This window comes from Pteronotus mesoamericanus, unplaced genomic scaffold (genome assembly GCF_021234165.1).
Source record: "Pteronotus mesoamericanus isolate MK-2021 breed Mesoamerican mustached bat unplaced genomic scaffold, CSHL_Meso_final contig_502, whole genome shotgun sequence".
Classification (NCBI taxonomy): domain Eukaryota; kingdom Metazoa; phylum Chordata; class Mammalia; order Chiroptera; family Mormoopidae; genus Pteronotus; species Pteronotus mesoamericanus.
The window spans coordinates 112,569-135,493 of record NW_026555187.1 but is presented as its reverse complement, the minus strand read 5'-3'; the positions used below and the strand labels follow the sequence as shown (position 1 = coordinate 135,493).

At 45.1% G+C, this 22,925-nt stretch overlaps 1 protein-coding gene across 1 annotated transcript; it reads right to left on the bottom strand.

The window, feature by feature from the left end:
• Nucleotides 1-8,239: 8,239 nt before the first annotated feature.
• On the bottom strand, nucleotides 8,240-10,724 carry CASP14 (caspase 14). The gene is given in 7 exon segments (XM_054578662.1): nucleotides 8,240-8,344; nucleotides 8,805-8,910; nucleotides 9,088-9,202; nucleotides 9,357-9,582; nucleotides 9,671-9,697; nucleotides 9,700-9,822; nucleotides 10,683-10,724. Coding segments are annotated over 7 exon segments (744 nt in total).
• Nucleotides 10,725-22,925: the final 12,201 nt, after the last annotated feature.

The following is a 22,925-nucleotide window of genomic DNA, read 5'->3' as shown; positions in this document are numbered from 1 at the left end:
CAAAACAAAGCAAAAGCAATACAAAACCAAAACTAAACCAAACTCAAAGAGGTCAGATCTGTAGTTACGAGAGGGGGAGTGTTGGGGGAGAGGGAATTGGAGGAAGGTGGTCAAAAGGTACAAACTTTCAGTTATAAGGTAAGGAAGTCCGAAGGATGTAATGTGCGCGTAGTAAGCGTAGCGAACAGTGCTGTTGGGGATATTTTAAAGCAGATCCTAAGAGTTCTCATCACAAGAAAAAAATCCCCATTTTTTTCTTTTTCTTTTTTTTGGCTATGCATATGAGATGATGAGTGTTAACTAACTTCACTGTGGTGATCATTTCACAATAATATGTGTAGGTCAAATTATTATGCCGTATGCCTTAAATTAGTATAATGCTGAAAGTCAAATATATTTCAACAAAACTGGAAAAATTATTGAAATACTAAAAAGAATTAACATGCATTTGCCAATCTGCTATTATGCTTGAGAAATTACATTATATTTTAACAGCAACAGATTAAACCTGACAGGTTCATTTACATAGATCAGGTACTGCAGGTCTACTTCCCTTATTTTAAAATCAATGAGGATTACACCTGTACCAATCAGGGCTGAGTCGGGGAAACAAAGACTATCCCAGTTATTATATTTATTTGTTTTAAATGGATTCTTTATTTTGGAATGCTGTTACATTTAGAGAGAAGTTGCAAAAATGATAGAGAATTCCTATTCTATTCCTGTGATGCTCCTATCTTACTTAACTAGAGCACATTTGTTAAAACTCATATTGACACAGTGCTACTTAGTTAAACTCCAGACCTCAGAGTTCACCAATTTAAAACCAGAAAAGAAGGTGTTCGTGCTGCCTGTCACTTACCAGACCCAATAAGCAGAGGCAGGGATTGAATCTTTATGGGGGTCTTATTCTGATGGCCAGCGATCTGAGAAGATGACAGGTTTGTACCTCAGCAGACCGTCTTAAATTCCATTTTAAACCAATCCTTTGTGTAAGAAGAAAAGTGTAGGTAAGAGGTTTGGAATTCAGGAGAGAAGTTAATCAGATAAAAGCTGCCGCGTTCTTGCACAGCGCCCCGGGCGGTGGTCTTTATCTGTGTCCTCGATGGGGGACTGTCTCTCCCTGAAGCGCGTGGCTCGAATCCCGTCTGGATCGCGTGCAGTCCTCCTGGGGCAAAAACGTGGGACTGCGTAGGGTCCCTGGAGTCAGGGTGGGTCACACCCTCAGTTCCTGGAACAATACATTTTCACAGGCATTGATTACTAAGCTTTTTAGCTATTACCTGAAACTGAAATTTTCCAACTCTTGAGTCCCCCATCAAATTTACCCACAAATGTCCTTTTCCTGTTCCAGGTTCCAATGCAGGATACCATGTTGCATTTGGTAATCGTGCTTTTATTTTTTCTGTCTCCTGTTATCTCTGACAGTTTCTCTTTCTTGTCTTTGTTTATCATGATCTTAATGGTTTTAAAGAGCACTGGTCCCATAGTAGAGTGTCCCTTAATTTAGGGTTTTTTTTGATGTTTTTTTTTTGTTAAAATGGGGTTATGCAATCTTGAGAAGAAAACATCCCATGTATTTATTTTTAGAAAACTAAATTTTAGACTTGAGCTTTTACCAGTTTTTCTGTTATTGCCTTCTTTCTGTTCCAGCCTCCAGCCTCAGGCTGCATCCTGTACCAGCAGCCTTTTGGTGCACGGAATTCTGCTCCAACCAGCTACACTACCTGGCCAGGGACATATTTTCACTGCATTGCATTGACTTGTCCTGTCTCCCCAGCCGTCTTCATTTTGGGGTGGTTTCCCACAAGCTTTCCTTCCTTCTGTGACCTTGACAGCCTTGTGGAGGACTGGCCAGGTGCCATTAGCTGTCAACCAGTCTGGGTTTGTCTGATGTTTTTCTCGTAATTATTAAAAAGATTAATAATGTCACATGCCAAAAACCAATGAATTGTATGTTATAAATGGATAAACTGTATGGTATGTACATTTTATCTCAACAAAGCTTTAAAAATACCTGTATGGAAAGGACACTTCAAAGGTTGACCAATTATATCATATTCAATTAGCTCATATTTAATTATATCATATCAGGGCATACATGAAATTCACATGACATATCTGGAGAGGTTAACCTCCTTCACCTGGTTAATGTAGGTAATTCATTGTTTTTGGTATGTTACATTATTAATTTTAAAAAACTGATAAAATATGTACAACATAAAATTTACTGTGTTAACAGTTGTGAAGTGTACAGTTCAGTGAAATGAAGGATACTTGTGATGTGCAACCAACACCACTATCTATTTCTAAGACATTGTCATCTATAAGGGTGAAGGGATAGAGGTGAGAATGTGGGAGCTGGAGGTCGACCTTTTTCCTTATCTAAGGAACAGTGAAAGGGTTTAGCCCCGGCTGGTGTGGCTCAGTGGATGGAGTGCTGGCCTACGAACCAAAGGGCTGCCGACTGGATTCCCAGTCAGAGCATGTGTGTGGGTTGTAGGCCAGGTCCCCAGGGGGGAGCACACGAGAGGCAAACACACACTGATGTTTCTCTCCTTCCCTTCCTCTCTCCCTTCACCCCTCTCTAAAAATAAATAAATAATATCTTAAAAAAAAAGATTTTAAGAAGATGCCCAGAAGGTCAGATGTTCATTTTATCACTTAAAAAAAAAATTCTCCTCCAAGGGTATGCTTATCGATTTTAGTGAGAGATGTAGAGAGAGAAGGAGAGAGAGAAACATTGGTGTGAGAGAGAAAAATAGATTGGTTGCATCCTGTACCAGCAACCTTTTGGTGCACGGAATTATGCTCCAACCAAGTAAACTACCTGGCCAGGGACATATTTTCATTTCATTTTATTTTATTTTATTTTATTTTTAATATATTTTATTGATTATGCGATGGCAGTTGTCCAAGTCTTTCCCTCTTTGCCTCCGTCTCCTGGTACCCCCATTCCTTCCAGCAATCCCCACCCTTAGTTCATTCCCATGGGTCATGCATACGAGTTCTTTGGATACTAAATTTCCTATACTGTTCTTAACACCCCCTGTCTATTTGGTATCTTCTTAATCCCTGCACCTTTTCCCCATTCTCCCTCTTCCCCTCCCAACTGATAACCTTCCAAATGATTTCCATAGCTATGATTCTGTTCCTATTCCGCTTGTTTGTTTAGTTTTTTATTTTGTTGATGATAGTTGGGTTTGATCTTCTTTTTCGTATATAGTTTCTTTAGTGTTTCATATAATTATGGCTTAGTGATGATGAACTCCTTTAGTTTTACCTTGTCTGGGAAGCACTTTATCTGCCCTTCAATTCAAAATGATAGCTTTGCTGGATAGAGTAATCTAGGTTGTAGGTTCTTGCTTTTCATCACTTTGAATACTTCTTGCCAGTTCCTTCTGGCCTGTAGAGTAGCTTTTGAGAAATCAGTGGACAGTCTCATGGGGACTCCTTTGTAGGTAACTCTGCTTTTCTCTCGCTGATTTTAACCTTTGGCATTTTGATTATGATGTGTCTTGGTGTGGTCCTCTTTGGGTCCCACTTGTTTGGGACTCTCTGTGCTTCCTGGACTTGCATGTCTATTTCCTTCACCAAATTAGGGAAGTCTTCTTCCATTATTTTTTAAAATAAGTTTTCAATTTCTTGCTTTTCCTCTTCTCCTTCTAACACCCCTATGATTTGGATGTTGGTATGTTTGGAGATGTCCTGGAGGCTCCTTATTCTATTCTCGTATATTTTTTAAAATTTTATTTTAATTTATTTTTTCAAATACATTTGTCTCTGTCTCCCCCGCTATTCTCTATTTTTGAATTCTTTTTTCTTCTTGCTGTTTTGATTGAATGCTTTTTTCTTCCTTATGTTCCAAATTGTTGATTTGAATCTTGGCTTCATCCCTTCCACTGTTGGTTCCCTGGGTTTTTTTCTTTATTTTACTTAATGCAACTTTCATTTCTGCCTGGGTCTTTTTTATGTAGTTGCACTACCCAATGATTTCTTTGAGCATCTTGATAACCAGTGTTTTGAACTCTGCATCTGATAAGTTGCTTATCTCTATTTCATTTAGTTCTTTTCCTGGGGTTTTGTTCTCTTCTTTCCTTTGGGCCATATTTCCTTGTCTCCTCAATTTGGGAGCCTTCCTGTGTTTGTTTCTGTGTATTAGGTAGAGTTGCTTTGACTCCCTGTCTTAGGATCGTGTTCTATTGTAGAAAAGCCACCTGTAAATTGTGTGGGATGGAGCCTTACGTAGTTGCCAGGTTGGGGCCAACCGTTTCACCACTTTGTGGCTCCGTGTGTGTGGGGAGTGGCTTGGAGAGGGGACGATGCCACTGCCTGGCCTCGGAGACTGCCCACGAGGAAGCTGTCTCCCTGGCACTTGCCCCCTTGCCAGTCACTTCACTTTCTCCTCTTCTCCCTGTACGCCACTTGTGCCTTTTCAGCTACTGCCCTGGTTCTGAATCCCAGAGAGGGTGGGTCTGTGTGAGTCCTACATCCATTGTGGGCCTTTTAAGAGAAGTCTCTTGAGAATCCTGCAGTTTCTTCTGCTGCCTTAATCCCCACTGGTTTTTGCTGTCAGAAGTTACGGGGACTTATCTTCCTGGTGCTGGTACCCTGGGCGGGGAGCTTTGGTTGGTCTGGTCTGAGGCTGGGATTGCTCGTTTCTGCGGTATCCCTCCTAATTTTTACCCACCACATGTGAATGTGGGACCACTCTTCCGCCACCTCTGTGTGCCTTTCTGCGCCACTCCGTGCCTCTCCCGTGCCTCCGCATCACTGCCCCTCCTAGCCACCTGGATGAATGTGGCTTCTTTAAATCCTTGGTTGTTGGACTTCTATACAGCTTGGTTTTCTGATGAATCTGGGTGAAACTTGTTTTGTAGATTAGTTGTAATTTTTGCTATAGTGTTATGCAGAGGCGAGGCATGTTTACCTATGCCTCCATCTTGGCCAGAAGACTCCAGATTCTCACTTTAAAATGACACCTGCTGTAGTTAGAGAATGACTTGGAGACCAGATGCTGTGAAGTGAACACAGCATGAGCTACAGGGCCCCCATTTCTGAGCCCCTCCAAGACCTGGGGAGAGACCTGACAATGTGCTCATGGTGCTGTATTGACTCTATACTGGTATTTTTGTATTTTTCTTAAGGAAGGACTCCCGCACCAATCGTACAGGTTCTGGATCTGTCCCTGATACCTAAAAATGAACTTTCAGGATAAATTTTAAAATCCTCACTAAATAATTGAGGGAAACCTTTACTCAGGGGTCTTGAAGAATTAAGCCATGGACTTCAGCACTGTGTTGCCTGTTGAGTCAGTTATGGCTCTTGGTGGCGAGCCACTCTGGCCAACTTAAGCAAAATGAGCATTTGTTGAAAAAATATTAGGGCAGATGTTGGTACATTTTTCTGTAAAGGGACAGATATTAACTATTTTCAGCTTCGTAGGTCATATGTTGTCTGTTGTAGAATGTAAGGAGCCATCGACAATATGTAAATGAATGAGTGTGCTGTGTGCCAATAACATTTTATTTATAAAAACAGGCTGAGGCTGGGTTGGGTGAGTGGGTCATAATTTGCTGACTATTGCATTTGGAGACTCCAGAATCATTGGGTGTTTGAAGCACAGGTTTGCACATGGGTAGGTCTATAGGGCTCAGTATATGCATCACCCTAGATCTGCTTGGTCCTGTGTACTCGCCCTTCCTCAGCCACTTGCTCTTCTGTTTTTATGGATAAAGCCCTGACTACCGCCATGGATATGACTGCACCGTAGGTGAGGAGCCCTGGGTTGGTTCCTGAAGAACTTGGTGACTCTAGACAAGTGGCTCCCTCGTGAAGGGGTTCAATGAGATCAGGGATGATATGCCTGTGCTTCCTGGGGTGCTGCGAGGAGGAAGGCTTTGAGGCTACACCCCAGTTAAGTAGGAAAGAAGGTGTAATTGATTATTTATGTCTGCTATGGGCACCTGGATAGAGAGAGGTGATCCTGTAACTAACTGATTTCCCAGGTCTGTTATGGTTCTGAAAAGCTACAGTTCTGTGCCTGGATACCTCCTTGGGAATGTTCTGGGGATGGAACAATTCTGGGAAATATAGCTGGGTGGCATGCAAATGTGGCCTGTAACTTTACAAATTCTTAACACATCTGCTCTTATGAAAGAGACAGGATGCGCTCTTGATTCTCTGTTCATGATAGACACACCTGGGAGGCAGCTGGCCATGGGAGAAAGAAACCAAACCCATAATGCCTTTCACATCAACCTCATGGTTTATGTTCACAGCAAAGATTCCAATACACACTTTTAGTTTGACAACTGTTTATTGAAAGCCCATTAGGATAATCAAAGACTCGCTCCCTGCCCTCAAGAAACTGTGATCGTCAGTGTCTCATCCTAAGCGAGAGAGCAGAATCAGCCGAAAAGATTATTAGGAATGGCTTTCTGGAATAAGTAGGGATGGGAGGTAGTGGGAGGGGGGTGAAGATAGAGAGAGGACACTCCAGCTTGGGGAAATGGAGATGGCAAAGGCTTAGAGGTGGGGATGAGTAAGAGGACATTAGTGTGCTTGGAAAAGTGGATTCACGATGGGGGAGGTGAGGGATGAATTTGGCTGATAGGTGGCTGGAGGCGGCATTATAAGGGAGTGAGAAATCCGGATGTGGAGCTTGGCCTTGTTATCTAAGTGATGGGGTGCCATTGTGTCTTCTTGGGTGTTCTAAGAAGGTCAAGAATTGCAGATGGTGTGGAGGCAGAGGAGGGCTGCGATAGCCAAGCGGTGCGGCAAGGAAGGAAGCGGGTGCAGAGGAGCAAACATGTGAGGGTGCGACCTGCACTGGGAGAGTGGCACGTTGGAGAAGAGGAGACAGATATGAGAAGCGTTCCAAAGTCAGCCTGGGCTGGGCAGGGCGGCTGGTGGCATAGGAGGGGGCGAGAAAAAGGGCGTTAGAGATAACTGCAGATTTCCCAACCTGGAGTCTGAGGTTGAGGGTGACAGCGAACAGTTGGAGGTGGACCAGGAAGAAAAGACTCCTCTTTAACCATGAGCTTTCAGTGATGGCAGATATGGGCATAGGTTATTTCCCTGGGAAATTGTCCAGGCTGGAGACACAGAGACGTGTATCTCAGACTCGAGGGCAACGTATCTGGTCCAGCTTCCGGCCTAGCGCTGGGGTTCCACGGAGGTAACCTTGAATGCTGAGCATCAAGGATTTCTGGAAGTCTTCCAGAGAGCTCCAGTTACCAAGGTAGGGAGAACTTTTTATCAGGTGGTCGCTCTCATTAGAAAAGTTTTCTGATGGTTCAAGGCTTAACAGGCAATGGGAAGGTGGCTGGGATGGAAACCAGACCCTGATCCTGCCCTTGACTTACTGTGTGGCATTTGGCAAACCATGTAACATCTCTGAGCCTCTGTCATGTTGTCCACAAAACAACAGGGTGACACTAGGGGATCTGTCATAGTTCCGACATACTCCGATTCAGAGTGGCGAAAGTTGAAACCGTAAGAATGGTGGGCCAACCGGAGTTTCTGGAGAGGGGGTAGAGTCCAGGGCCTGGTGGTGGTTGTGGGGGCAGTGTTAATTAGGAGGGAGAGATCCAGAAAAGGAGGAAGCATCTTCATTGGCCAGAAAGAGCCCGTGGACCAGGAGAACAGTGTCAAGCCACCAGCTTCCTAGCCAAGGAAGAGGGGTCTTAGAGAGAGGATGATCATTGCCTTACTGAATTTCTAGGAATTGGGAGGGAACCCCTGGGAGATAGGAATGGATGTGGGCTCAGGAAGAGGTTATAACTCTGGGTGAGATTTAGGAGCCAGCAAAGGTTGGATAGAGATAGGAGGTGGTGAGTGGGCATTGGTTTATCAGCAAAAAATCTTGAGCTTTATCCGGTTACATTTGTACGCGTAGGATTCATAAAAGATAGGAGAGTGTTTCTGAGAAGCATAGGAGCAGAAAGTGGGATTAGTAATTACCGCTTTAGGTTGCATTAATAGAGGTAAGGTGTCCAGCCTGAGGGAGGTGATGTTATTGCTACCATCGTGCCTTGTGTCAGTTTTAGCTGGATTGCTTTAAGAAGGACAGGGATAGCTGGAAGGAGGACCTGCACCAGGGGTGTGACGGAAGAAGGACTGAGTGCCATTCAGCTTCGGGGAGAGAAGATTTTGAGGGAATAGAGAGATCTGCCTTTATGCATCGGAGGGGCAGAGAGAGCACCGGGGAGGGAGCTTCCTTCTGTCCTTTCTACTTCTACTGCAAGTAGAGCTGTTTCCGTAGGGTGCTTTCAACTTCGGGGTTCACTTTCCTCGCCTCCCCTTCCTGAATGCGCTCTCCTTCTGCCATCCGCCGGGTCACCTGCAGCAACAGGTGCGGTTAGCTTGGGACTGGGCCCTGGGGGAGTCAGTGTGATGGACTTACAGGGAGACGTTTAGAGGAGAGAGCAGGTGGGTATCCCTGCCCTCAGAGAGGTGACCTTTATCATGTCATCCTATGCCATCCCCTCTGTGGAATCATTGGTGGCATTCTTGTTATGTGTTCTTCCTAATCCACCATAAAAGCATACAGAAGTTTTTGTTTTGTTTACAGAAATTCATCTGTATTTTATCTAAATTATTTCACATATTGTGGGCTTTGGGGCTTCCTGGAAAGGGAAAGGCATTGCTAAGAGATGGGTTCTTAGTGTTAGAACCTGAGTTGGATTTGGGGCTGGAAGGAGGGAAGGGGAAAAGGCAGAAGGCGTGGAAGAGGCTCAACCTGCTCTGCTTGCTCCCTGCTGTGGCTGGGTGGTGGTCCCAGGCACCTTGTCCCAACTCACCTCTGTCAGAAGCTCCAGGATGGGTCCTTTCTTATTCGTGAACATATCAACCAGGGTCTGGATGAAGTAGGAGCCTTCTTCGTCATGTCTGTAGGGAAGGTACCCCGGGGAGTGCCGAGAAATGGGCTCAGGGGAGCTCCAATAGGGGTGGCAGGGAGGGGGTGTGTGGGGTGCAAGGGGGCCTGGGAGAGGGAGGGTCCTCGAGGAGCGTCTCAGGGGTCAAGAGCGGTGGGCGAGGTGGGGGGAGCAGAGGCCACCTTGGTTCAGCGGGGAGCTCATACCCTCCGCGGTGGAGTAGATGTGGAGGGTGTCTGTGTGTGTCGGGATGGTTTGGTGACTGTCTTCTGTGATCATCTCAACATTGTCTCCACCTACTGTTTCACCGGGATCCCTTTGTTCTGGAACACCAAGAAGAGATGAAGTCAAAGTCAGAAAGAAAGCTGGGGAAAGGAGGAGGCCATAAGGCAGATTAGCAACCCGACTTAGCTGGGGCTCTAGATCTGGGACAGGACCGGATCAGGACCACAGCTCTGTCGTTGGCTCGGTGCCCACCTCCTCGGCAGGCCTGCACAATGTACGCCTTAGGCTTGGCTCGCAGGGCCTGGCAATTCTTGCTATTCAAAACTCTGAAGAGGTTCTCCAGCTCAACCACCTGCCCGTCCGTCCCTTTGAGGTACCCTTCCTCCCCATGGGCCATGAGCACCACGAAAGCACAGCTGACAAAGCCTTCCCGGGCATCGATGGTCTGCTGGAACTTCCCCATTTCTTCCTGGAATTGCTGGAGCAAGAGGAATGGCCAGACTCAGGTGTGGAGCCCACTTTCTGGTCCAGCCCTCCCTCTGTTAGCCTGAGTGGTTGCCCGATACCTGGGCAGTGGGGTCTCTTTTTAGACCCCACTCTCAAATCCCAGCTGCTGGAACATGTGCTCCAGGGAGACCAGGTCTTTTTCTGAACCTTCGCGGGCTTTGATGACACACGGTGTCAGGGCTAGGTGGGCACGGGACATGTCATATGCCTCCTGGACCAAGAGATGACAAAATCATCAAAGGGGTAGGGAGGTCAAGGAGAAGCAGGAGATATGGTCCAAAGAGGCCTGGGGCTAGGGTTTCTGGGTAAAATACCAATGTCTAGTTATACTCAAATTTCAGATGAACTAAAAAAATAACACTTTTAGTATATAAGTATATCCCAAAGATTGCATGGGATATATTTATGCTATAAGATTATTTTTTATTGATGCGAAATTCTAATTTGACAAAGGAGATTTTATTTTTTTTAATTAAACTTATTGAGATAACATTTGTTAAAAACATTATATAAATTTCAGGTGCACAACATTGTAATTGTGCATCTGTGTCCTATATTGTGTTCTCACCACCAAAAATCTAATTTCCTTCTAGACGTCCATCTCTATTTTGGTCCCATATGAACTTGGGCAAGTCACTCCTCCTAGCTGAGCCTCAGTTTCCAAATATAGACAATGAGTGTGTGTGAAGGGTTTTGAAGTTCTCCTCCAGTTGTCACGCTGGGTGGCTTTGTCTCTCCATCCTTCCCGTGAGTGTTCTAGTAGCACTTTCTCACTTGCAGAGGTCCCTGAATTCCCAAAGCTAATGCTGAGATCCCATCTTGTACCATCTCAGGAAGAAGGATGTTTGGGTCAAAATTTCTCTTCAGAAGAGAAGTAGAGAGAGATGTAGTTGGGTTCCCCCAACCCGGGACTTGGATTCTGTCTGAGTCTTTTTCTCCATTTGAATGATCACAAAGTGCTTCCTAGCTCTGAATTCAGGCCACGATTTTTTTTTATCCCCTTTGCTGTCTCTGAAACATTAAGCTCTTCACCTGTCCTCTCCTCAGAGGCTCCCACCCCTCTCCCCCAACCTGCATGCAGCGCATCTCTTCCAAGGGCTGAGGGTTGCTCATGTCTCCGCTGACTCTGGTTCTCTGCAGCCTTGGCTGATCCTGAGGATTCAAGAGAAGAGAGATTGAAGCCTCTGTGCCTCAGGGTACAGACTAGCTTGCACACCTGGATTTTTGAGACTGAATAGGGCCCCAGTGGTGAGAACTTGGTTCAAGGTCAAACCTGAGCAAGAGGTGGCAGTCCATGAAGCATGCCCTGTCTAGTGTGACACTCCAGTTGTGTTTCCCACCCCTGGATGTCTCCAGAACTCTTGCTAAGCCCACCCCCATGGGACCTCCCATCTGGAAACTTCCCTATCCTTCCCCCAGGACACTCACCAGCCGATGACAGACTGAACCCCTTACTGGACCAATAAGCAGGGCGAGTGGCCCATGTATTCCTCTTTGCCGCCCAGGAGCTGACTGGTTGAAGAGGCATCAACAAGGAGATGCTTTGAGGTTGGGTTTAAAATGAGAAGATCATTGAAGTGGAGAATACTACTTTGAAACACTCCCTCCCTCTGCCTTGAGCCTGAACCTTTAAATTCTTCATTCTCATCTGAGTCCTGTTCTACTCTCCGGCTGAACAGGATGATTTTTGTCAGATTCTTAGTGTTTTCCCGCCTCCTTGTCTTTTCTTTACACTTCTTTACCAGTCAAGATGCTTCTCTGCCAATCTGGGTGCATCATGTCTGCTTTGTCTTTCCTCACACTCTACTTACCTCTCCACTCATCGATCCATCCGTTGATCCATCGATTCATCCTTTGATCCATCCATTGATTCATCCATTGATTGACCCATCCCTCCATCCACTTATCCACCCAATCACCCATATATCTATCTGTCCAGCAAATATCTTCTGGGTGTCTGTTATAAGCTACACATCGAAAATATCCTATGTAAGACAGACATGCTCCTGGCTCTCATGAAGCTCTAGTCCATGACAGAAATGAACATGCAATCTCTCTCTCTTTCTCTCTTACATATTTACTAAACACATGTATGTGTACACACACACACACACACGCACGATGGAGCCACTGCTTTAAGGAAAAGGAAGCCAAATACTGTGAGGGAGAGAAAGTAGACAGAAGGAGCATGGATTCTGGAGCCAGATAAACCAGAATCAAGTCCTGCCCTGGCTTCTTCCCAGCTGTGGGACCTTGAGCATCTCACTTTCCTTTCTGAAACTCAACTTTCCCATCTTGAAAGAGCCTTCAAAGAGCACTAGATGCTTTACACTCAGAGCAATCAAGGTAGGTTTAGTGACCCTTGTTAGGTGCCCTGGAAGTTGCCTCTCCCTTCCCCGGACTCCCACAGCTCTGCCCATTTAGACTTGCATTACAGCAGCTTTTGATTCTTATTCTTGTGGCTGAGCTGGCAGCTCAGTGTTTAGGAATAAAAGCCTGAATTCTTTATCTCCATCTCTGTCAGAGTCACCAGTGTGTGAGTGGGCACAGAAGAGGTGTTGGGGAGGATTCTCTGAGTTAACAAAGAAACATATAAAAGAATGGATGGGTCGATGGATAAATAGGTGGAAAACTGGCCAGAATACTCATTCATGCAGTGAGAGGAGGAGGGAGAGAGAGCGAGAGAGACCAGCATGTGCCAGATCACTTACTCTCTGTAGCAGTAGCTGCTCCGTAGAGCCAGGCCGTCTCGCCACTCTCCTAGCTGCCAACAGGGCTGGGCACCGAAGAGGAGTCTGGCCCACGGGCTGGCCTCAGAGAAGGGTCTGACAGTGCAGAATCTTCCCAGGTTTTTCCTGAGGGGCCTGTCTGAATTGGACAGCGCAGCTGTCTGGGTCTTTATTGTCCCTAAATCTTCTGTCACTCAAGAAACCTCATGACGGGAGGGACACACCCTTGATGAAGAAATGAAGCCAAACACCCACGCAATGGGTGATGGCAAAGCTCAGCCAATGCCCCCGGCTGAGGAGGTTGAGGCAGGGCATCCACGACAGCTAGAGCTTTACACCAGCTCCCCATGAAGTGCCCCCAGGCCCAGGTCCTCTGGCCATCATCTGTCCATCATTTCCATCCTAACGCCCACCTCCATCTCTTCCACCCTCAGCTGCGCAGATCGTGTGAGTTTCTCTCGGTTTCTTATCTTGTCAAGTATTCAACAGCCCCAAGAGGTCAGCGTTGTTTGCTCTCAATTTTGCAGTAAAGAAGACTGAGACTCATAGAGGTAAAATGACTGCCCAAGGTCACTTGGCCAGCAATGGGCACAGCTGACACTCAGACCCAGGAGGGTTCAGCCCCGGAGAACCCTGTTCAGCTGCTCCAACCGATGCTCTGCAGCTGGTTCAGCTCCTCTCTTCTCTTCCACGTGACCTTCCTCCTCTATTCTTTCTCAGTCTTTACTGCACTTCACTTCATTTGGTGGTAAGGACTTTAAAGAGATATAATTCACATGCCATACAACCCGCCCATTTAAAGTGCACAATTCAATGGTTTTTATTATATTCAGAGTGGTGCAACCATCCCCACAATTTTAGAACCATTTCATTACTTCAAAAAGAAACCCTGCCTTGGCTGGTGTGGCTCAGTGGATTGAGCGCTGGCCTATGAATCAAATGGTCGCTGGTTCGATTCCCTGTAAGGGCACATGCCTGGGTTGCAGGGCCCGGGTTCCCAGTTGGGGGTGCGTGAGAAGCAACCGATTGATGTTTCTCTTACACATTGATGTTTTTCTCCCTCCTTTAATAAATAAATAAAATCTTTAAAATGTTTTTGTCCTTCTAGTTTTCCCCCCTACTGACCTTTTAGTTAGAGCAGGCATTTGGGAAAAACAAACAAACAAACAAAATAAAAGAAACCCCATGTCCTTTAGTTATTGCCCCAAATCCCCATTCAAATCTCTCAGTCCCTGGCAACCACTAATCTGTATTCTGTCTCTATAGATTTTCCTGTTACAGACATTTCACATGAATGGAATCATATAATTGTGGTCTTAAGTGTTTGGGCTCCTTAAGCATGTTTTTAGGGTTCATCCATGCTGTAACCTGTATCAGTCAGTATGTCATTCCTTTATGGCTGAATGACATTCCACTGTATGGGCATACCTAATTTTGTTTCTTCGCCCACCCATAAATATATATTTGGATTGTTCCCAACTTTTGGCTATTATGAATGATGTTGCTATCCAGGGGTGTCCAACCTTTTGGCGTCACTGGGCCACACTGCAAGAAGAGTTGTCTTGGGCCGCACATTAAATATACAAACACTGATGAAAATGGATGAGCAAAAAAGGGTTTTAAGGAAATTTACGACTTTGTGTTGGGCCACATTCACAGCCATCCTGGGCTGCACGCGGCCTGCAGGCCATGGGTTGGACAGCACTGTAGCACACAAGTCTTTGTATGAATGTATGTTTTAATTTCTCTTGGGCTTATATGTAGGAATGAAATATTCAAACAATACTGAAATGGATTCAGCAACACTGGAACATTCTCATAAAATGCTGTAGCCACTGTGGAAAACAGTAAGGGCGGTTCCTTCAAAAAAAGAAAAAAAAGAAAAAAAAGAAAAAAGAAAAGAAACAGAATGACCATTTGATAAAGCAATCCCATTTCTGGGTTTATTCCCCAAAGAATTAAAAATGAATATTGAAAGTATTTCTGCACGCTCCTGTTCATAGCAGCTCATAATCCACAATGCTCAAAAGGTGGAAGCAACTCAATAGATGAATGGAGAGAGAAAATGTGGTCCATGCATCTAGTGGAATGTTATTCGGCCTTTAAAAGGAAGGACATTCTGACGCCTGCTACAATGCGGATGAACCTTGAGGACATTATACTAAGTGAAATAAGCCAGACACAAAAGGAAGAATATTGTATGATTCCACTTATATGAAGTCCCCAGAGGAGTCAAATTCATAGTGAAAGAAAGTAGAATGGTGGTCACCAGGGACTGGGGCAGGAGAATTGGGGGTGACTGTTTAACGGGGTCAGAGTTTCAGTTTTGCAAGATACAAAAGCTCTGTAGGTGGATGGTGGTGATGGTTGTACAATAATGTGAATGTACGTAATGCCACTGAACTGTAAACTTAAAAATGGTTAAAAGGGTAAATTTTATGTTATGTCTATTTTGCCACAATAACAAAATTAAGGAAAAATTGGGACATTCTCATTCCCCCAAGTCTTTCTTTTGTTTCAGAGTCACTCAGGCCCCCATCTCTGCATTGACGTACACATTTATAGCTCTTTGTTGTGTATGTTGGCTCATTCTACTGAGTTGTTCTGTTACGTGCCTTGTTCACTTAATGATATGCCTGGGTCACCTTTCTATGTTGGTATATATGGAACAAACTCATTTTTATTTTCTCAAAAAACTTTTTATGAAAGAATAACTACATAAAGAAAAAAAAAACACTACACAAATTGCTAAGCATGCAGCTTGATGAATTCCACAGATTAAACACACCCATGCAACCAGAACCTGATGAAGGAAGAGAATGTGACCAAGACCCTGCCCCTGGATTTCCTTTCCTGTTCCCTTTCTTGTCACTACTCCACCTGTGCCTTCCCCAAACACTATGTTGATAAATGATACTGTAGATGAACTTCTGATTTCGGCACTTCATATAAATGAAATCACTCAGTGGTTCTCTCTTTTATCTTGTTCATTCAACATTATGTTTGTGAGATTCAATCTTTTTTTCGTGTGTCTTTAGGTCTTTCATCTTATTAAGAGCAGTATTTCTTAATTGTTTTTTCATTATCACTGCAAGAAGACATTTTAATTGTCCCTTGTGAAATGTAATACCACAGATATGCTCTATATCTATACCTATCCAATGTCTTACCTACTTATCTCTCTGTCTATCATCCACCCATTCATCAGTATCTACTTATATTCTACATATTGTATTTCTTACTCTCCCAAACCAATTTTTGCCTCACTAGAGGGTCACATAGAGGTAAAATATTGCTCCCCTTGAGAACACATGCTTTGTAGCATTCCTTATGTATCCAATAACTTATTTATCCGATCACAATTTATTTATAGCACAACTTATTTATCCAATCTATTATTGATGGGCATTTGGGTTGTTTCTAGTTTTTTTTTCTAGCCATGGAACTATACATATTCTGGTACATGCCTTTTGATGAATATATGTACACATTTCTGTTGTGCACATATTTGAGTGGAATTGCTGGGTAATCGGGAATGGTTATGTATAGCTTTAGTAGCTATTTCCAAACCACTTTCCAAAGGGGTCTTGCCACTTTCATTCTACCACCAGCAGTGCATGTGGGCGCCAAATCTATGCCAACATTCGGTATTTTCCATATGAACCATTCCAGCGCACGTGCGACATCATTGGTCTTATGAGCTGCCCAAGATTCCATGGGACGGATGTACAGGCCTGTAGCCTGCATCCCCCTGCTGATGGACGTTTCACGTGTTCCCAGTTTTTCCGCCATGACAAGTCCTGTTGCAATGAGCAGCGTTGTGCATTTCTCTTTAAGCACAAGATTGAGCCTTTTTTCAGAGGAGCGTCTCCTAGAAGTAGAATTATTGGTTCAAATGACATAGACATCAAAAATTGTAATGAATTCTTACTTGCCAACTGCCAAAAGGCTTTCGCAATTCACTTTACATCTCAAACAATATGCGAGAGGGAGCCTGTATCTCTGCATCATCAGTAATACGAGATAGTCCCATGAAGCATCAGTTTCATCACATGAGAAATGAAGACCTACTAGGGCTGCTGGGGAGATTCAGAGAATCTTCTTCAAATCCCATACTATCACAGAGTCTAGTCAGCTAAGACAACTGAATCTTAGAGGAAAGTATTGGGAATATGGGTGTTCGCAATGGTATGCTGGAAAATGTTTAACAAGTGGCTTTCTCTAAACAAAAACCAAGAGCAAAAAAAAAAAAAAAAAAAAAAAAAAAAAGCCCTGATTTGTAGCGTTTATCAGCTTCCATGGCGTAAGTACCCTCCTGGCTGATTTCAAGTTACCAGCATGGCGTCCCTGAACGTGGAGCCGGGGAGAGCTGGCGCAGAGTACCACTGAGCGTCTCACAGGGAGCCCTTATGAGGGCCCTGCCGCATGTGCCCAGGATTCAGGAGGGCATTTCCAGAAGCATTGTTTCTTCAGGAAAGCGGTGGGTCTGGACAGCGCAGTCCTTGGGGGTGGAGGCCATGTTTGAGCATTTCATTCAGAGTAAGGCTCTTAGTAGGTACACAGGAAGGAAGAGCTGAGCAGATGAATGAGTGCGGATGTCTAATTGTCTCCTGAAATGGAGTCTGGCAGAGATGATTCCTTATCAGTTTCTCCTCAGACAAGACTTCAGAAGGTCCTGGCTCCTTTAATGAGACATATACTCACACAGTGTCCGTGCATGAGAAGAGGCTGTGTCACTCCTGGCTGGAGTAACTGTTACTTAGTCAACTAGTTAAACTGATGAATTGCCTTCGTAAAGGTTATCTGATCATTAGTGCACCAGAGAAAGACAACCTGGTGAGAGGATTCCGTGGAGGAGTGCATGCCTAGAGATTATGAGGTTGCAGATTGGCTTCCAAGAGGAGCTGGAATTAAAAAAAAAAAAATTTGCCTTTGCTGGTGTGGCTCAGTGGATTGAGTGCCAGCCTATGAACCAAAGGATCACCAGTTCGATTCCCAGAGTAGGGCACATGCCTGGGCTACAGGCCAGGTCCCCAGCAGGGGGCGTGCAAAATGCAACCACACACGATGTTTCTCTCCCTCTCTTTCTCCCTCTCTTCCCCTCTCTAAAAATAAATAAATAAAAGCTTTAAAAAAATTATAAAAAGATTTTATTTATTTTTAGAGAGAGGGGAAGGGAGGGAGAAAGAGAGGGAGAGAAACATTGATGTGTGAGAGAAACATCAATTGGTTACCTCTTGCACGCCCCCAGCTGGGGACCTGGCTCACAACCCGGGTATGTGCCCTGACTAGAATTGAACCGGTGACCTTTTGGTTTGCAGGGATGGTGAGAGGTGAGTCTAGGAAGGGGTGGGATTATGAAGAGGTTTGAAGACACTCTAGGGAGTTTGAGTTTGGTTGGGTTGTAGGGAGACCAGCCATGCTGGTATGCCCAGGATGTGGGAATTGCAGTGCTAAAAAATTCAGAGAGGTCCCAGGCAAAATGAAATGAATTGATACCCTATCTGATAGGCAATGGGGAGCCATTGAGGAATTCTGAGCTGGTTGCTAAAAGATAAATTGGATCTCAGGTAAAATGAAGCTCCTGCAAGAAACTGTCTCCGAACTCTCCCTGGGCCAAGTCAGAGCCCAGCTTCAGGGCTCCCTCCACTTTTTCTGGGCAGCCACGTTCTGGTACGATGCTGATTTGATGTTTGCTTTCTCCAAAGGACAGCTGGCTGGTGACAGTACAAGTCACACGTGTTGCTTACTCAGCACATGGCATGGCTCATTGAACACACTTGATAAATGCCTGTGAATCAGGACAAATGCCTGGTGTCAGAATTGACTCTCGTGTTCCCTAACCCTATGGGTATAAACTGAGGATAACAGTACCTCCCCCAACAAAACTGTAGTATGGAAACATCTAGCACAAGCCTTGGGTGCAGGGGGGAGCTCAAAAATAGGTGCACAATAAATCTTAGTGGAGTATGAACCAGAATGGTAAGGGGAAAAGAATAAGTCACCATGGATTGGAACAACCATTAGTTAATTAATCAACTAAATAAATGGATCAATTATATTTATTATTACTAATTTAATAGTTGCCTAATTTTACTACTTGATGAAATGTGATTGTTTTATTTTCTGTTGGCGAACTGACTTCATGGAACTCTCAAGGGGGACCCAGACAGCCTGTAGACAGGTTAAGGTGACCTGTGCTGAGGTTCGGGTGCCGGGGCTCCGGAGCCGTGGGGTGTGGGTAAGGGTGTCTTGTCCCCAAGCTGCCCCGTCTCTCTGACTCTTTGTGCAGAAAAGTGAGGGGAGAGGCTTCAGTGAACATGAACAGGCTTCCTGGGCACCATTGTCATGTGAGTCTACAGGTGTGGTTGGCATGTACTCTGATTTCATGCACACCCAGCCCTGGGCACGTGCACGAACTCATCTTTGCAGCAATGGAACCCTTCTCTTGCTCAGTGCCCCTGTTCTCGTCTGTGTCACCAACCCATGGCTCTATGTGGACCTCGGGTCTTGACTTCTGGGGCCCCCTTTGCCTGTGGAGCGGCAGCAGTGAGATCTCATTGTGATGAAAGGAGGTGGTGTTGCTCAAAGACCTGGCAACTTCTTGTTGTCTCAGGCTCTCTCGGAAGATAAACAACCCATGGGCACCTGGCAAGATGAGACGTGTCGGTATCTCATCGGACAGGATTTTGTTGGCCATAGTTGGGGAAGACGCCCATGTGCCCCAGGAGCTCCTTCCTTGTTGAAACATATCAAAATTTTGCAAGTCACTGAGGTTGCAATGCAACAGGGGGCAGAGGCAAGGCATGAACTCTCGCCCAGAAGACTGTGTGATTGCAGAAAGAAAATAGGTTTAGAAAAGTAAGTAAGTTGGCTCAAAAGTGGCACAGCTGGGCTCAGAGGGCATTTCTCTTGGACTCCTTCCTTCATGGCCCAAGGGTCAAGTTAAAGAAAAAGAAATAAAAAAAAGGGCTTGGTTACTTTCCCACCTCCAGCCTGAGAAGGTCACATGAGCTCAGCAGAGTAAGAGAGCTGGCCTGAGCCGCTCAAGATGACCTGAAGCAGGTCTGGCAACCAGAGAGTTCCCTCCCTGACCTTCTCTTTGTGGCCTGGGAACACGTCTTTTATTGGGTAGTATCAGGCAGTTGTTCAAAAGCTTTGTTGCACATCACAAATATCTGGGGCTTTTAAAAATCCTGTGACACATTTTGCATCTGGCTCCTTTAGCTGAGCATAATGTTTTCAAGGTCCATCCATTCTGTTGCATATATCAGAGCCTCATTCTTTTCTTTTCTTTTTTAAATTTTTTTTAGATTTTATTTATTTATTTTGAGAGAGAGGGGAAGGAAGGGAGAAAGAGAGGGAGAGAAACATCAATGTGTGGGTGCCTCTCGTGTGCCCCTAACTGGGGGCCTGGGCTGCAACCCAGGTATGTGTCCTTACTGGGAATTGAACCAGTGACCCTTTGGTTTGCAGACTGGCACTAAGTCCACTGAGCCACACCAGTGAAGGCCAGAGCCTCATTCTTTTCTATGTCTTGAATAATATCCCTTTGTACAGATAGAGCACATTTTGTTTTAGCATTCATCCATTGTTGAACATTTGTGTTGCTTCCACCTTTTGGCTATTGTGAATAAGAATAAGAATAAGAAGAATAAGCCAGTCTGTCCTGGCTGGTGTGGCTCAGTGGATTGAGTGCCAGCCTGTGAACCAAAAGGTCGCAGGTTCAATTCCCTGTCAGGGCACAGCCTTGGTTGCGGGCCAGGTCCCCAGTTGGGGGCGTGCGAGAGGTAACTGATTGATGCATCTCTGGCACATTGATGTTTCTCTACTTCTCTTTCTCCCTCCCTTCTCTTCTCTCTAAAAAGTGAATGAAATCTAAAAAAAAGAAAAAGAATGAGCTAATCTACAGAAACAGAATGAATCAGAGTCATGGTTGCAAGGGCTGATAGGAAAGAATGGACTGTTTAATGGGCTAGGATTTTCATTTGGGCTCACTGTGCTCAATGGCATTCTCCAGCCTGGTCTGTCCCTTAGGCATCTCTGTTTCAGTTGCTCCCTTTCCCACCAGTTTTCTGTAGATGTAAGTGTATTTGTATATGATTGTGTGTGTGTGTGTGTGTGTGTGTGTATGTGTAAGGGGGTACAGGTGGAAGGGATGCAAATAGGTGGACAATGTTCACTCTGTGCAAGCGGATAATCGAGCAGAAGGTATGATAGCATGATTGTCAAAGACATAGGCTTCAGAATCAGAATGTTCGGGCTGTGACTTGAACTATGAAACCCCTTGGTAGCTCAGTGTCCTTGTCGGTAAAGAAGAGCTAATAGTGCCCTGGCTGGTGTGGCTCAGTGGATTGAGTGCTGGCCTGCAAACCAAAGTGTTGCTGGTTTGATGCCCAGTCAGGGCACATGCCTGGGTTGTGGTCCAGGTCTCCAGTAGGGGGTGCGTGAGAGGCAACCACCCACTGATGTGTCTCTCCCTCTCTTTCTCCCTCCCTTCCCCTCTCTAAAAATAAATAAATAAATAAATAAATAAATAAATAAATAAAAGAGAAGAGCTAATTCTCATCTTACTTGAGTGTTGTCAGGAGTTAATATATTCAGAGTACTTAGAAAAGTGTCTGCTATTTAGAAAGCACTCTATTTTACTTCCTATATACCTCTTGGATCTGTCCTTTTCTCTCCAGCATCACTTCCTCATTGAAGTGGCCAATATCCATGACCTGGACAGCAGCCGCAGACGCCTAGTTGATCTTCACGAGCTGATTGGTGACCTAGACAAGCCCTTGCCACACCCAGGACATCAGCCTTTTCTGCGTACACAGGAAGATTGGCTCTGGTCAGCTGGCTGGTGTTGTGGAAGCTGCGTGGAGAGTGCACTGCATGTCTTTTTCATGATGAGTGTGAAGGAAAGGAGAAGGATGGAGCTGGCCATGAGCTCATACTACCAACGGGCTGAGCCAAGTCTCCGAGGGAGGGGTCTGGTTCACAATGATTCAACAACAAGTAACAATGGCTGTTGTGTTATTAATGGGGCAGGAGATGAATGAGAATAGGGTCAAACTACAGAGACAGAATGAATCAGAGTCCCGGCGCAAAGGCTGGTGGAAAAGAATGGGCTGTTTAATGGACTGTTAAAATAAGAATTATCGTGTATTAATGCCATGACACAGCAGAAATGGCAATTGTGGTTACTCTCAAAAGGAGGAGTCACAAACATGTTTTCATGCCCAGCAGTGGACGAGGAGAGGGATGGGAGCAAATGAGTGAGACAGGATCCCAGCCAGAGTGCAGAGTGCGAAACGCGTCTGGGCGGAAAACTGCTGCTGGAAAAGGCATTGCAGTAGAAGTGCCTGCAATTCTATTGTGTCAAAAAGCCTATGATTGTTCAAGCCCTAAACGTCCCTGGCTCTAAATCTATCCTAGCAGGAAGTGAACTTTGAACTCTGCACCCTCTCTCCCCAAGGTTTCACTTCTTATGCCCCCCTCAGGTGTATTTTTGGAGAGGGATGGACAAGGAAGGCCTTCCAGAGACAAAGCCAGAGGCCGTGGAGGACAATGGACCAGGGACTTTCTCTAAAAGAGAAGAATGAAATGGGAAAGTAACACTTTCAGTCCACCCTTAGGTTATGCAAATTCCCATCGTGGCTAAACAAGCAAATCCACATGCACTTAGAAAAACCCTTTACATCCTGAGGAAACCCCACAAAAAAAGTGCACCTGGTCTTTTCTTAAAATGCTCAATAGTTTTGCTTAGCATTAAGCCCCAAATAGATTACATGTTGGGCCCATGGTAGGCAGCTTCTAACATGGCTCTCAGTGGTCCCATCTCCTGGTGTTCACTCCCCTGTGTGACTGGCTCACCCTGAATGTGGACTGCACTTAGTGGCTCCCTCCTTCTTCTTCTTTTTTTTTTTTTTTTTGCTGTTGTTTGATAAAAATATTTATTAGATTTTAAATGGTGAGATTAAAGCATGCGTTTATCCTCTGCTTCTGATAATTGGAACTGCAGGCTGAGTAGGTCCCTGGAGGCTGAAAGACCAGCAAGTGGACAGGAATCCATTACTCTCATTCTGAAAGCATCGGCTCCATGCAGAACCTGGCTCTCACCACGTAAGGACCGTTCTTTCAATCAGTGTGACCCCTTTGTTCTAACTGAGCCTCTCTATCTTTGATTTCTTCTCATGAAGCGTCCTGTTACTCATTTTTCTCACACCATTGACGCACTGATGTCTGTTTCATTGTTTCCGGCTATATTTCACCGAGTTTTTCAATAGAAGTGTCCCTTCCAGCTATCTGGTGAATGAAGTGACTCACTTCTAATGAATAAAATATGACAACAGTGATAGGATGTCACTTCTGAGATTAGATTACAAACAGCTCGTGACTTCTGCTGTGTTTTTTCTTTCTGGCTCGTCTCACTTGCCTTGGTTTTCCCATGTTGAGGACATGAGCTGCCACGTAGGAGAGGCCTGCGGGGCAGGAAATGGAGGGTGGCCTCTGGCCAACAGCCTGGGAAGAATTGAATCCTGCCTCAGCCTCGTGAGTGAGCCTGGGAGCGCAGCCTCCCCCAGTCAAGCCTCCC